The sequence below is a fragment of the Dromiciops gliroides genome, chromosome 2, assembly GCF_019393635.1.
Source record: "Dromiciops gliroides isolate mDroGli1 chromosome 2, mDroGli1.pri, whole genome shotgun sequence".
In the NCBI taxonomy this organism is placed as follows: Eukaryota; Metazoa; Chordata; class Mammalia; order Microbiotheria; family Microbiotheriidae; genus Dromiciops; species Dromiciops gliroides.
This window is the reverse complement of record NC_057862.1, coordinates 516,358,831-516,374,701: the sequence shown is the minus strand read 5'-3', so window position 1 is coordinate 516,374,701 and position 15,871 is coordinate 516,358,831. Positions and strand designations below refer to the sequence as shown.

The following is a 15,871-nucleotide window of genomic DNA, read 5'->3' as shown; positions in this document are numbered from 1 at the left end:
GGGGGGGGTTTTTGGTGAAGTACGATACAAGGTCTTCAGCCAAGGAGTGGAACAGGAAAGGGTAAGTGGGTATTGAGGGAGTCTTAGAAGAGACAGTTTGGAATGATCTTTGTGGTGAGTTGAAGAGGGAAACTCATCAGAGAAGAAAGAACTGCACTGCTATGCATTGGCCCAGCAAAGACTAGGTACCATAAATCTGTAATGGACTTCCTCCAGCTACAATCAACAGCACCTGAGCAGTAAAAGAGGCAGAGTAATTCTGGGTTAAGGCTAAGTAAGCAGGAGCAGCAAAAAGGGCTAAAGGAGCAAGGAATTCAGTAGAGGACTGTTGGAGTTGAACTGGTTCACCCATGGGTCAAACATGGGAAGGGAAGAGAATGTAGCCAGAAAAGGGATGATGGCCTCTACAAACTTCACACTTAAGAATACCTTATTAGGGGCAGCTAGGTGGCGCAGTGGATAGAGCACCGGTCCTGGATTCAGGAGTAACTGAGTTCAAATCTGGCCTCAGACACTTAACACTTACTAGCTGTGTGACCCTGGGAACTTAACCCCAACTGCCCCACAAAAAACAAAAAACAAACAAAAAAAATCTTATTATCCATTCTCTTATCAAGATGTGAGCCAAATTATCTTCTAACAATTTCTGTAGGAACCTAAATCAAGCTCACAGCTGGGTGATGGACATTATGCTTTTGTTCCCTCCTACCCCTCAATGTCCCAATCATATATAAATGTGTGTGTGTGTGTGTGTGTGTGTGTGTGCGTGTGCGCGTGCTTGCACACACTTGTGCTTCTGGAGACTGGAAGGCCTGGTTTTGAATCTTTCTCAAACATTTATTAGCTCTATGACCCTAGGCAAATCACTGTACCTATCTAAGCCTCAATTTTTATGTAAATATGTAAATCAAGGGGCTGGATTTGATGTTCTTTAAGGTTACTTCTTACTCTAAATCCATGATCTTATGACTTTTTTCTCAAAAGTTACAATAATACTAAAATGTTATTTTGCTTTTAATACAAGTCACCATGGCCTGATGTTTTAAATATATATAGTCTTTTTAATATATTATTCTGGAAAATCCAGTCCTTTCCCACAGAAATAATGGCTGAAATTAGGAATAGAGAATGGACCTGTAATTTTTTTGATTTAGGAAATTCCCAGATGAAGGGACTCCCTCTTCCAATACAAGTTACCACATCCTTTACAACTTAGCTGCCTAGAACACTGAGTAGTTAAGACTTACCCAGGGTTACATAACCAGTATGTGTCAGTGAAGACAAGCCCAAATCTTCCTAGTTCTAAGGCCAGCTCTCTATCCTTTAGGTTAAGCTGCTTCCAGGTTAAAATAAGCTTTATGAAACAAAGGTCCCTTGTCAGCTACTGTTGTGATATCAGACTAAGGAAAGCCAGGTTTCAAAAGACATAAAACTTATAAAGATCAATTTGACTACAAACAAAGCACTAACCAAAAGAAATCTGGTAAGCACTTATTAAGAACCTACTATGTGGGGCAGCTAGGTGGCACAGTGGATAGAGCACCAGCCCTGGAACCAGGAGGACCTGAGTTCAAAACTGGCCTCAGACACTTGACACTTACTGGCTGTGTGATCCTGGACAAGTCAACCCCAATTGCCTCACAAAAATAAAAACAAAAACAAAAGAACCTACTATGTGCCAGGTACTGTGCTAAGCACTTTACAAATATTGTCTCATTTGATCCTAATGACAACTCTGGGAGGTAGGTGCTATTAATACTTCCATTTTACAGTTGAGAAAATTGAGGCAAGCAGAAATTAAATGACTTGCCCAGGGTTACAAAACTATGTCATATTTGCAGTTACGTTTTTCTGACTCCGGGCCCAGTGCTCTATCCACCGCATCACCTAACTGCTCCTAGGTAAGTTACTTTTCTTATAAGTTATTATTATTATGATCATCAAATGGTTCATCTTATACAGTATTCTCTGTTTGGTCCCATTAAGGGTTTATAGGGATGAAAGGCTTGCTCACACAAATTAAATAATTGATCATTAGAGGGAGAGATACAATAGGAAGTGTACATAAGAACAAATTTTAACAATAAAAAATTACTTTTATTTTAAAGAATATTCAACTCATATCATAGTTGCTTCACCCAAATAAACAGTTAATCACCAGGAGTCAGTCTCTTAGATCTAGATGAACAATTCATACAACCTACTTCACAAATTTGTTGTAAGGAAACAACTTAAAGGCACTATCCAAATGTGTTATTATTGTTATTTAGCATTTTCCCTCATATTTCATACATACACATATTTGTATTACAGCTCCATTAGTTCTCTGATACGGAGGAGAGAAAAGTCTTAAAGAGGGTTGTATTGTTAAGAACCATTTTTCAGCATATAGTAGCCATTAAAATTAACTCTACCTTTTGAAAATGAAACAGTTTCTAGCATTCAAATAATAAGTAGCAATTAATACCATCCTCAAGTTTTTAGCACACAATATTCCAGATGATATGTATAATAATATAAAATCAGCTTGATATATATATGTATGTATACATATATGTAAGTAGATATACACATACATATGTGTATATATATTTTTTTAAAGGAAGAGATATGAAATGGAATCTCAGGGTCATGTGAAATCTTTTTGTGTGCTATTGTGTATATGGACACGCTTATTTTGGAGCTAGGGAATATTTAAGTTCAAAATTTAAAAAAAAAAAAAGGAAAGAGGCCTGTACCTCTCTGCTTCACCCCAGACTCCTTAAAGGTATAAAGGTGAAATACTTACATGTAGGGGAAAGATTTTCCCTTTTATCTTTCATTTCCTGTAGCCTCTTTTCCATTGCATTACACTGATCCTTAATTTTAGCTGTGGGGCTATATATCAATGAACCATCAGCTTCAAACAACAGAACTGGTATATCATTATCTGGAAAAAAAACCCCGCCAAATTGATAAACTTTCTATTTCAGACACTTTTACACTTTAAAGAATGTGATGTCATCTAGGGATATATAATAACTGATAAAGGCAGATATTTCTTAGAAATTAGGTTCTCTCTCTATCCACTCCAATTCATCCAGAGCAACTTTTAAGTCTCTTTGATTAATTACATTTGTTTATTTCCTACATAACTTCTCCTCTGCAGTCCCTTGCCCCATCCACAATTTCTGACTATTGCTATCTAGAGATACCTCCCACTAGATTAATGAATTCTTAAATTTCTAATTTTATTGATGTAACTTATGCTAAAGATCAGTATTTTATGAACTTCTCAATTTTGAGTGTCTAATATCTCATCTCCTCTAAGTTCATAATCATCAGATTGGACATGTTCTAAAGCAGCTAATACAAAAACAATCTAATAATTTGCTAGCAATTGTTTCCCAGCAATACAGCATTGTAGCATAATCAGACTTTTCAACATTTAGCTGCCATTGTCACCCACACAATGACACATGAACAAAATCTGAAATTAAATGCCAGTAAATGAAATAATGGAAAATGGAAAAAGAGGAGGCATCTGGGGAGGTGGGAAGAAAAGGAAAAAGAAAAGTGAGGCAGCCGAATATTTTTTTTTAAATCACTAGGTTAAAAAAATAATAAACATTTTTATTTATATTTTTGAGTTCCAAATTTTATTCCTCCTTCCCTCCCCTCTCCCCTCCCTAAGGGAGTAAGCAATCAGATATAAGTTATACATGTGTAATTGTGTAAAATATTACTATATTAGTCATTTTTTACAAGAAAACTTGAATAAAAGAAAAAAATGAAAGAAAGTGAAAATAGCATGCTTCAGTCTGTGTTCAATCAATATCAGTTCTATTTCTGGAAAGTGGATAGTATGTTTCGTCAATATTCCTTTGAGATTATCTTAGATAATAGTTAAGATGTTAACAGTTCTTCATCAAACAATATTGCTGTCTCTGTGCACAATGTTCTCTTGGTTCTGCTCACTCCACTATACATCAGTTCACACAAGTCTTTCCAGGCCTTTCTGAAATCATCCTGCTTGTCATTTCTTACAGCACAATAATATTCCATCACCATCATATACTACAGCTTGTTTAGACATTTCCCAATTGATGGGCATTCCTTTGATTTCCAATTCTTAGCCAGCATAAAAAGAGCTGCTAGAAATATTTTTGTACAAATAGGTCTTTCTCTTTTTGGGGCTGTCTCTGGAATATAAACCTAGCCGCAGTATTGCTGGATCAAAGAACATGCTCAAAAAAATGCACTAGATTTGAAATCAAGAAACCTAGCATCTATCCCTAGTTCTTCTTTCAATTAGCTTCAGTCAATTAACAACTCTAGGCTTTGTTTCAACTGTCAAATGGAATTTCTACCTCTGATTCTCTGATTATACTATATGCTAATTACAAATCTATAATTGGCCTGGGTAATATGGTAAAGTAGAAAGGAAACTGGATTTGTGGTCAGAGGGCATCGGATATCCCTACTCTACTACTTTTGATCTATGTGAATTCAGTTTATTTTTCTGGGTCTTAGTTTCTCTAGCAATAAAATGAAGGAGTTGTTCTAGATCATCTTTCTGGTCCCCTCCAACTTTAAACCTGAGAGTCCTGAGGCTTATAGTCCTTTTATAGTCTTTAAGTGCCAAACCTTAGTTCTGCATATGAATGAATTTTGAAGTTGGTGGAAAACTATCAAAATGTATGATGTTTTAGGGATTATTTCCTCTATAAAAAGAACAATGTATGAGAAAAATCACAAATTTCTGATATATTATTATATTTTTGGCATTATTTAATGACATGTTGAGAAGAGCAAAGTATCATTAACACTTTTAGTTATTAATATTTTGAGTGAGTGGTTAAAATTTTATCAGGAAATCCTCTTTACATCACTTTAATTTGCTATAAGTATCTTAATTCTATTATTTTCTAAAAATTTCCCCAAAACTTTGCAAATGAACCATTAATAAGCATTTTTTGAATCTGGCCATCCAACCAGTTCTGAATCCATCTGATTACATTATTATCTCTTCCTCTTTTCTCTATCTTCTCCATAATAATAAAGGAGATGATAACGATAATAATAGTTAACATTTATACAGTGCCTTAAGTTTTACAAAGTGCTTTGTGTATTACATTTGCTCCTTACAGCAGCCCTGTGAGGTAGATGTTATTATTATCCCTACTCTGCAAAGGAAACAAACTGAGAAGTGAAATGACTTGTCCAGGGTCACAAAGCTAGTGAGTGTATGAGGCAAGATTTTAATTCATTTCCTCCTGACTCCAAGGTCATCCACCATGCCATGTAGCTGTCTCTATAATATAGTCTATCAAATATTTTGCTAAATTCTAGGTAAACTAGCTCTATAAGCATTCTCTTGATCTACTAGTTGAGCAATTGTACAAAATGGAAATAAGGTTATTCTGGCATGACCAGTTCTTGATAAAGCCATTTTGGCTTTTCTTGTAATCACCATTTCCCTTTCTATACATTCTTTAAGTATTTATTTAATAATCAATTCTAGAAATGAAGACAAGCTCTCTGGCTTATAGGCAGCAGACTATGTTCCTCTTCTTATAGTGTGGTTCTTCAATTCTACACAAATCCTTCAAACCACTAAAAAAGGCTCAACACCCATATGTAAAAAAATATTTCTAGCAGCCAGCTGCCTTTGTGGTGGCAAAAAATTGGAAATTGAGGGGATGCCCGTCAACTGGGCAATAGCTGAACAAGTTGTAGTATTTGAATATGATGGAATACTATTGTGCTGTAAGAAATGATGAGCAGGGGGCAGCTAGGTGGTGCAGTGGATAAAGCACCAAGCCTTGGATTCAGGAGTACCTGAGATCAAATCCAGCCTCAGACACTTGACACTTACTTAGCTGTGTGACCCTGGGCAAGTCACTTAACCCCCATTGCCTCACCAAAAAAGAAAAAAAAAGAAATGATGAGCAGGCAGATTTCAGAAAAACCTGGAAAGACTTAAGTAGGCTGATGCTGAGTGAAGTGAGCAGAACCAGGAGAACACTGTACACATTAACAGCAACACTGGGATAGACTTAACTCTTCTCAGCAATACAATGATCCAAGACAATTCCAAAGGACTCATGATGGAAATGCTTTCCTGTTGTTCTGATTCTTCTTTCACAACATGACTAATGTGGAAATAGATTGTACATATATAACCTATATCAGATTGCTTGCTGTCTTGGGGAGGGGAGGAGGGAAGGGAGAAAATTTTGAAACTCTAATTCTTATAAAAATGAATGTTGAAAATCATCTTTACATGTAGCTAGAAAAACAAAAACAAAATACTATTAAGATTTTTTAAAAAAGGCACAACAGGCAGCAAAATTCACAGAAGAATGTGCTGAAATCATCTTCTAACCAAGAACGGCTTGGAAGGTCAGAAGGAGGAAGCTGCTGTGCTGACACAGGAGTCAGGCCCAACCCCACAGTCACCCTGACACAGATCCAGTCTCAGGAAGGCCTCACCAGAGAAGGAGACCCCCAGAGCCTCTGAATCAGCTGAAGCACCAGTGTCATCTGGAACTAAGCTCACAGTCTGGTGAATGGGCTGAGCCCTGGGCAGGGGAGAGACTACAGGGGTCTATGCTGGTGCTAAGAACTTGGAATTTACACCCCTACTGAGAACCAGGTGGTAGGCTCAAGTAGAAGTGGCCCAGGTGGGCACAGGCTCGTCGGAGCTAACAACCACAACACACAAAGATGGTTGATTGGCAAGTTGATCTGGGGTCATCTACTGACCAGGGAACAGGCCAGGCTAGTGAAGAACCTGCTTCTCCTTAAATCATACCACCTGGGACTTCTTAAGCTTGGGATACTGCAGCCTGGAAACAGTGCCCCACTTCAAGGAGCTAAAAGTCTAGTAAAAGAAAGGCAAGATGAGCTGATAGAGAAAGGTGAAGACCACAGAAAGTTTCTTCAGTAATAAGGAAGACCAAGGGGCACCCTCAGAGGAAGATGTCAACATCAGGGCCCCTATATCTAAAGCTTCCAAGAAAAATACAAATTGGTCTCAGGCAATAGAAGTGCTCAAAAAGGACTTTGAAGATAAAATTAGAGAGGTAGAGGAAAAAATGGAAAGAGAAATGAGGGTGATGCAGGAAAGACATGAGAAAAAAGTCAATAGCTTGAAAAGTCAAATGGAAAAGGAGGTAGAAAAGCTCTCTGATGAAAATAACTGCCTAAGAATAGGATTGAACAAATGGAAGCCAGTGACTTTATGAGAAACCAAGACACAATAAAGCAAATGCAAATGAATAAAAAAATAGAGGGCAATGTGAATCTTCTGGGGAAAACTGCCAACCTGGAAAATAGGTCCAGGAGAGATAATTTGAAAATTATTGGTCTACCTGAAAACCATGATCAAGGAAAGAGCTTAGACACCATCTTCCAAGATATTCTCAGGGAAAATTGCCCTGAAATTCTAGAAGAAGAAGGTAAAATAGAAATTGAAAGAATCCACCGATCACCTCCAGAAAGAGATCCCAAAAAGAAAACTCCTAGGAATATTATAGGCAAATTCCAGAGCTCTCAGGTCAAGGAGAAAATATTGCAAGCTGCCAAAAAGAAAGAATTCAAGTACTATGGAGCCCCAGTCAGGATAGCACAAAATCTAGCAGCTTCTACATTAAAGGACTGGAGGGCATGGAATATGATATTCCAAAGGGCAAGGAAATGGGATTACAACCAAGAATCACCTACCCAGCAAAACTCAGCATTATCTTTCAGCAGAAAAAATGGGACTTTAATGAAAAAGAAGACTTTCAGATATTTGTGATGAAAAGACCTGAACTGAATGGCAAATTTGACTTTCAAATACAAGACCCTAGAGAACCATAAAAAAAAATTAGAGCTGGGGGACATACCTGGGGTTGTACAGTGGGCGACTGTCTCGTGTCTGAGGCCAGGTTTTGGCTGGGATCCCCCTGGGTCCAGGGGTGATGATTTGTCCACTGTGTCACTTAGCTAGATGATAACATCTTTAGGGTTAAATTGAGGAGTGAAGGGAATTCATTGGGGAAGGTGGAAGGGCAGAAGTGAAATCCTACATGAAAAGTAACAGGAAAAGGCTTATAGAGAGGGGGAAGAGATGGGAGAGGAGCAGGGCAGTAAATGAATTTTACACTCATCAGAAAAGATCTTAAACTCATCAGAGCTGCCTCAAGGAGGGACTAATAGACACCCAACTGGGTGGAGTAATCTATTTAATCTGGGCAGTAACTGACCCTAACACTCATTAAAACTGGCTCAAAGACCTCAATCTCATTAGAATTGGCTCAAGGAGGGACTAATGTACACAATCAATTGGGTAGAGTAATCTCCATAACCCTGCAGAAAAATAGGAGCGGAAGGGGATAAAGAGAGAGGGGCAAAAGAAGGAAGAGCAGAGTGGGGGAGGGGACAGACAGAAGCAAATCCCTTTTGAAGAGTGATAGGATGAAAGAAGATGGATAATAGAATAAATATCATGGGGAAGGGAATAGGATGGAAGGGAAACAGTTAACAATAGTAATCATGAAAAAGAGAAAAGGGGGAAAAATTGTACAAAAAATATTTATAGCAACTCTTAGCGGAGAATCAAGGGAATGTCCATCAATTGAGGAATGATGGAAAAAGCTGTGTTATATGATTGTAGTGGAATGGACTTGTGCTACAGGAAATGACGAACAGGATGATCCCCAAAAAACCTTGAAAGACTAATTAACATCCATGTATAGTGAAGTGAGCGGAGTTGAGAGGACATTGTGCGTAGTGACAGCAGTATTGTTCAATGAGTAATTGTGAATGACTTAGCTACTCTCAGCAGTACAATGACCTAGGACAATCCCAAGGAACTAATGAGGAAGCTTACTATGTGCTGCTATAGAAAGAACTGATTAAAAAGAACACTTGTGGATTGTACATATATAACCTGATTGCGATCTTGTGGAGGGGGGAGGAAAGGGAGGGAGGGAGAAAAATTTGGAACTCTAAATCTTATGAAAATGAATGTCAAAACTACCCAATAAAAAAGAAAAAAAAAAAAGGCACAACGACCATACATGCCAGCTCTTTTGGTACCCAAGCATGGAGTTCAATTGGGATACACTCTACTGACAGTGGGTTGTTTGAATTAATTTCAAATACAAAAGATAGCACATTATGTAACTTAATTTACCTATGGCTGTTTTTTGAATATTCAGTTCATTAGCCATTTTCTCAATTTTCTTTTGAAGTCTTCTATCATTTTCTGGTGTTCGAGGAATAAAGTCTTTTGGCTGCATGCACTTTCGCTGTAAAAAAAAAAAAGATAATGTTAACTACTGCTACTATATGATACCTGGTTAATATGGAAAAATAACTCTTTCACATATGGTTATATTATCTTTATAAAGCAAGCATGTTATCTGCTGTAGTGATCTGAATAACAAGATAACTATACTCTCATTAAAACTATCTTCTCTCTTATATTTAAAAAAGAAACTATTCATATGGTCCATGTTGTGTTACCTTTTACTCTCTGATAGTTTTATGTGTATAACTGAATTAGGCAGATAATTTTCACAAGAAGACATAAGGATTGGCATTAGCTTTTCAAAGGAAGAATATCACAAATTATAAAATCCTTAAGTATGGACACATTTGCCTTATTATCTCTCACCACAACCCCTAAAATGCTATTTATCTCTCCCATTAGATTCTATTCTCTTGCAGAACAGGAATTAAGTTTTCTGTAAAACTCCCCACAGTACCTAGTATGATATTTTATATGATGAGTTATTAAGGTCACCATCTGCTTCCTATTCAGCCATTCTTTAACCTACAGAAATGTTGGGAAAGGTGAGTGTTTTGTGACAAAAGGAAAGACACAAAAGGTAAAAGTAAGCCTTGGTAAAGATGTTGCCAACTCAAGGCAACATTTAAATGTAAAAAGTTCTTCTTCACTACAATTAGCTGAAGGACATGGGAGTAGGGTATGTGAGATGACTTCTAACCTTGAACCAAAGAGTTTTGGCTTAAAATGAAATAAATATAAGGGACAAGTTGTGACTTTCTTCTAAAAGAGAATTCTGTAAGTACCACTACCATGCCTTTATCAGAGTTCAGAGACTATAATTGAGACATCCTGAAAAGTCCCTTTCCTACCCTGGATCAGGATCTCCGATTTAAAATAGCAAAAGAAATGTTACCAAAATACAAAACAAAAAACACCTGAGAGAAGAGATCTCTGAGATATCTGTCATAATACCTGCTCATATTAGTTTTCTCATAATCATTTTATCTTCAACATTGCAACAGTCTTCCTGACCCTGACTCAAATCAACATGAGATCAAAACCAGAACATACAGAACAGCTTTAAGTGAATTTAAATTATGTCTAAATATGTTCTCTGTGAATATAAAACATAAAATGAGTACATCACAATTATAAGTATGTACATTCAAGTTACATATTGTTATATACTCACTTTTTTTTTAATTAGACTTCGTAATCCTTCATTACTGTTGATTGCAGGAAATAAAGACTCATCAACACGTACACCAGCTAACCTGCATCTGTACAATAAATTTTATAACTCATTATAACCACAACCTATAACATTCAAAGTGTTCAACTTGTAACCATAACAATTAAAGCAATATAAACAAGATAGAGATCAAGCCTCAAAATCAGAAAGACTTGAGTTCAAGTCTCAACTCTGCCACATACTAGTTGTATGACCCTGGCCAAGTCACTTAAGTTGTCAGTGTTCTAGGCCAGCAGTTCTTAAAGTATTGTTCATGGAGCCTTGAATGTCCCAGAGACTTTGGGAGTCTGTGAGGTCAAAATTAATTTCATTGGAATATTCCAGGGGCTACATAACCTGTGAATTAAAGATTTAGCTGCAAACATGAAGACAGAGTTAAAATCTTTGAAAAATTATACTTAACTTATACTAACAAATAGAAGACTCTAAAGATATAGCTAGATTTGATGTTTTGTTTATATTCATCCAGTAGCAGCACCAACTAGTCATCAAAGATTTTATATGAATGCTTGGCAACAAACACAAATGGTGCAGAAATATTCAAAGTGTTGAATAATTTTATTTGAATCTCTTGGTTTATCCTTTACCAACCATGTGGACATTTGCACCAATGGTGCAAAAGTAATAGTTGGTAAAACAATGCTTTCACACATATCAAGACAGCAAATAAACTGTATGAGTCATCACTGTATTCTTCACCAATATACACTGAAAGTAAAAAAAAAAATTAAATGCCAGTTTTACTTAATAATATCCTTGATGAAACAATAAAAATTACTAATTGTATTAGGTCTTAATTTTTTTTTGTTTGGTGAGGCAATTGGGGTTAAGTGACTTGCCCAGGGTCACACAGCTAGTACATGTCAAGTGTCTGAGGCGGGACTTGAACTCAGGTCCTCCTGACTCCAGGGCCGGTGCTTTATCCTAGCTGCCCCCCCCCAATTAGGTCTTAATTTAACCCTTGAGTTAAATCAGTGTGATGAGTTGGGAAGCCCACATAAAGTAGTTCTGCACACTGAAAAAGTCCTTGTGTAATTGTGTGAGTTGTGAGCAGAATGAGCCACTTTTTTCATGGAATATTATTTTTACTTGAAAGAATAACTGACAAAAATAAGATTATTTAGACTTGGGTATCTGGCACATATTTTCTTAAAAAATGAATAAAAGGGAGTTGTCATATCAATGAAAATAGCTGACAGTGTTAGTTGCTAACAATAAAATTCAGGCTTTCAAGTCAAAACTAGAATATTGGAAAGCTATATCTATCACTGTGAGTTTGATAGCTTCCTAAAACTTAAAAATTTTTATGAGATAGTAGGTATTGCATAATGAAATGTGTCAATATTTGGAAGATCTCCATAACTCAGTGAATCATTATTTTCCAAATGATCAATGCATGATATTACAAATCATGAATGGATAAAAGATTCAAAGTATCATACCAATCATACTATCAGAGGCAAAGTTAAAGATAGACCAAATGACTTATAACATACAGATTATAAAAAAATTGGCCACTGAATCTTAGTACAAAATCCTAGATTCCTTATTTCTTTCTGGGCTGGCTATAAAAAACTATCACTCTCTAAATGGCTAGAAGGTATTTAGACACCTTGCCCTAGAGGTAGGTAGGAAGAAAGCTTTAGGGAACTGGAGTTTGGATTTAACCCTGGTGTAACTTTGCCCTTGCAATGTTATGTAGATCTGCTACCTTTGTCCTAAATTGTTATTTATTCTTCTTTGTCCTTGGGGAGATTGAAGTTCCTTTGCAAGTTTCAGCATGTCTTTGTGTATCAGTTTGTTGCTGAAGGGATTTGGGAGTTTCTTGAACTGGTTGGGTTAAGAATTAGCAAATGGTGAGCATTGACCTCAGGCTAGTACTTAAAATGGTGTCTGAGAGTATTTCTGAGGTTCAGGTTATATTTGCCAGTAAAAGGACCTCAGGGATAAGATCATTAACTTATAGATCTAAAATTGAAAGGGACATTAGTCTTTCTTCCTGTCCCCATTTTACAAAAATGGAAACTGAGGTTCAGTGAACTTAAATGACTCACTCAGAGTCTCAGAGAGAAGAGGGTCGAAACTGCTGGCCATTTATAGCTGGATTAACAAATATCTTGGGAAAATATCAGACCTCCTTAGGGAGGTTAACAAAGAGTGCTGGATTTGGAATCAGGAGAGATTGCAAACAGGACTCTTTCTCCTTTGATACTAGCTATATGCCAAGAATAAGTTACTTTATTTCTATAGTTTGTTTCCTCATCTGTAAAAATAGTAAAAATACTTTTAGTACCTATTTCACAGAATTGGGCATAATATCATAGACCTATAGCTGGAAGGGATCCTCTAGTCCAAAACTGTACACATAAGTAAATTAAGGTCCAAGGAGATTAAATGATTTGCCTAGAGTCATTCAAAGTATTCAATGCAGGATCTGAATTCAGGTGCTTAGATTCCAAAGTCAATGTCAATGAAATATCAAAAACACTTTTCAATCCTTAAAATGCTATACAAATGCCAGTACACAGACTGATCTTATTTTTTAAAATTGAGTGTTTCATTAAGAACACAGTATTGAACATTCAACATAACCAAATAAACATTTTAGTTATTTTTACATTATAAATGATTAATTTGAAGGAATTTGTCATTAACTTTTCTTATGTGGTCTTAATGTGTAACCTGCTATTTTAATTCTGCTTTCATTGATCTTCATTGATTCTTCCCATATTTCTTCATTCCCCTGATATTTTGTAGTCAAAATGAGATTATAGTAGTCCATCAAATTATTTATGACAATTTAACCATTCCTCCATTTCTGAACATTTAGATTGCATCCATTTTTTTTTTGCAGTGACATGATGTTATGAAAATCACTAACCAGAGAGCTCTTTTTGTTGTTCTTGATAACACTTTCAAGGCATCTAACAAACAACTGAATTATTAGGTGAAACGTTATTTCTAACTTTCATTGTGTAATTGCTTCCCACAAAGATTCTACAAATTTGAAAATCCACCAGTAATGAATGAATACACCTGTTTCTCCACAACACCTCCAGTGTTGGGTTTCATTGCTTATAAATTATATCCCAACATACTTAGCCCAAACAACAAACATTAAGTGTTTACCACAGTATAATGTGACACCACAGCACAGAGGAATATAGCTGAAGGAATATTTGGGATACAGAGGAACAGGGTCACATTATGGTACATTTCTTTCAAAGGAAATGGTTGACAGGATAGCTAGACAGAGAACTAGCTACTTCTTTTGCAATGTAGTTCAATTAAATATTTTCTACTATCTCCAAGACACTGGGTTAAGAATCATAAGAATATAGAGATGCACAAGACAGTTTCTATTCTTAAGGAGCTTATAGTCTACTAAATGATCAATCAACAAATATTAATTAAGCACCTACTATGTACCAGGTCTCATACTAAGCACTGGAGCTACAAATAATGAAACAATCCCTATATGCAAGGAGATTACATTCGAATGCAGGAGGCGGTAAAAGTATATACAGTAGGGGGCAGCTAGGTGGCGCAGTAGATAAAACACGGGCCCTGGATTCAAGATGAGTTCAAATCCAACCTCAGACACTTGACACTTACTAGCTGTGTGACCCTGGGCAAGTCACTTAACCCTCATTGCCCTGCCCAAAAAACAAAACAAACAAAAAGTATACACAGTAACTGGTATTATATTGCTTGCCTTCTTAATGGGTGGTAAAGGGACAGGAGTGAGAGAGAGAATTTGGAAATTAAAAAAATTAATGAATGTTCAAAATAAACAAAATAACTATAAAAAGAATAAATCCTGAGTAGTAAAAACAAGGGGGTTTGGGAATGATAGTTCTAGTAGTTGGGGAGCTCAGGGAATTGTTCATGTATAGAGTGGTGCTTGACAGCATCTTGAACGAGTGGAGGGCTTCCATGAGGCAGACGTGTGAAGGAAGAACATTTCCAGCATGGGGAACAGCCAGTGCAAAGGCACAGAACTGAGAGATGGGAAGGCATGTGTAGGGCAGCAGAAAGGACAGTTTGGGTGGACTGAAGAACGTGGAAAGGGGAATACTTTTCATTGAGGTTGGAGCCAAGTTGGATGGCAAAGGAAGAGTCTGGAAGTGACAGTTGGGAACAACATGTATTCTAACTCCTTCCAGAAAAAGTATGTGACAGGTAAAGGAAGGGACAGGCAGTACTGAGGGCATCTAGGTGGCTCAGTGGATAGAGTGCCAGGCCCAGAGTCAGAAGGACCCAAGTTCAAATTCACCATCAGCCACTTACTAGCTGTGCAACCCTGGACAAGTAGTTTAGGCCCATTTGCCTCTGTGCTACATCTGTGGCAAACCACTTCAGAATTCATGCCAAGATACCCCCAAATGGAGGGCAGCTAGGCGGCGCAGTGGATGAAGCATTGGCCCTGGAGTCAGGAGGACCTGAGTTCAAATCCAACCTCAGACACTTGACACTTACTAGCTGTGTGATCCTGGGCAACTCACTTAACCCTCCCTGCCCTGCAAAAAAAAACACCCAACAAACAAAAAAACCCCAAATGGGGTCATTTGGGACAGTGAGAAATAACTGAATAACAAGTACAAGAGAGGATGACCAGTGATACACAGGTTAGCCAGTGTTGTCATTGTGGATTAGTAAATGGGAAGAGTGACAAAGAGGATTAGAATGAAGGGAACTTTGTTCACTACAGACTAGGGATTCTAGAGGGCACAGAGGAAGCACTGGGCAGGACTGGGTTGAGGAGGATAAGGATGAAAGAAAGAGAAGTGGTGATAGGGTGGCTCTTATACTACAGAGTTAACTAATACAATAGTTTCCTAATATAATAACGGGCTACCTTTTTGCATATGAAAATAACAACTAACCACCACCTATCATGAATGTACTCAGAGTTGTTTTTCTAGTAGTAGGAATGGATTTACTGCAACTCAATCATATTATCTTGCCTAGTCTTCTCTATGAACAATACATATTTGCATGCTGGCTGGGTATAGTAAGAAGCAAATACAGTAAAACTGGTCTATAAAAGGACTGAACCCACAACTTTGGCTACATTCCTATTATAGGGAGGCTATAACTACATTGCACAATTCTGACAATTTTCAGGATATTACTACTTAAATATATAGATTTACTAGTCTTATTTTCTGCTTTCAAGGAAACATTGGAATTTACAATGAAAGAAAATCATAATCGTAAATGTACTGGTAATTTATTACCCAAAACTACTGTAAACTTTGAAAGTTCGAATATTTTCTGTTATTGTCTATTACAAAGCATATTAAAACAAACTCCCTTATTCCCTGTAGTCTCATAAGGATGGTTGGTATTATGCC

General features: G+C 36.9%; 1 protein-coding gene across 1 annotated transcript in view; it reads right to left on the bottom strand.

Moving 5' to 3' along the window:
- MCPH1 (microcephalin 1) overlaps positions 1-15,871 on the bottom strand; it is a 325,091-nt gene that overhangs the window by 291,702 nt on the left and 17,518 nt on the right. The window contains exons 4-6 of the mRNA XM_043988990.1: positions 10,455-10,542; positions 9,164-9,278; positions 2,789-2,929 (exon numbers count right to left, since the gene is read on the bottom strand). Coding sequence (XP_043844925.1) covers positions 2,789-2,929; positions 9,164-9,278; positions 10,455-10,542 — 344 coding nt within the window. The remainder of the gene's footprint in view (positions 1-2,788; positions 2,930-9,163; positions 9,279-10,454; positions 10,543-15,871) is intronic.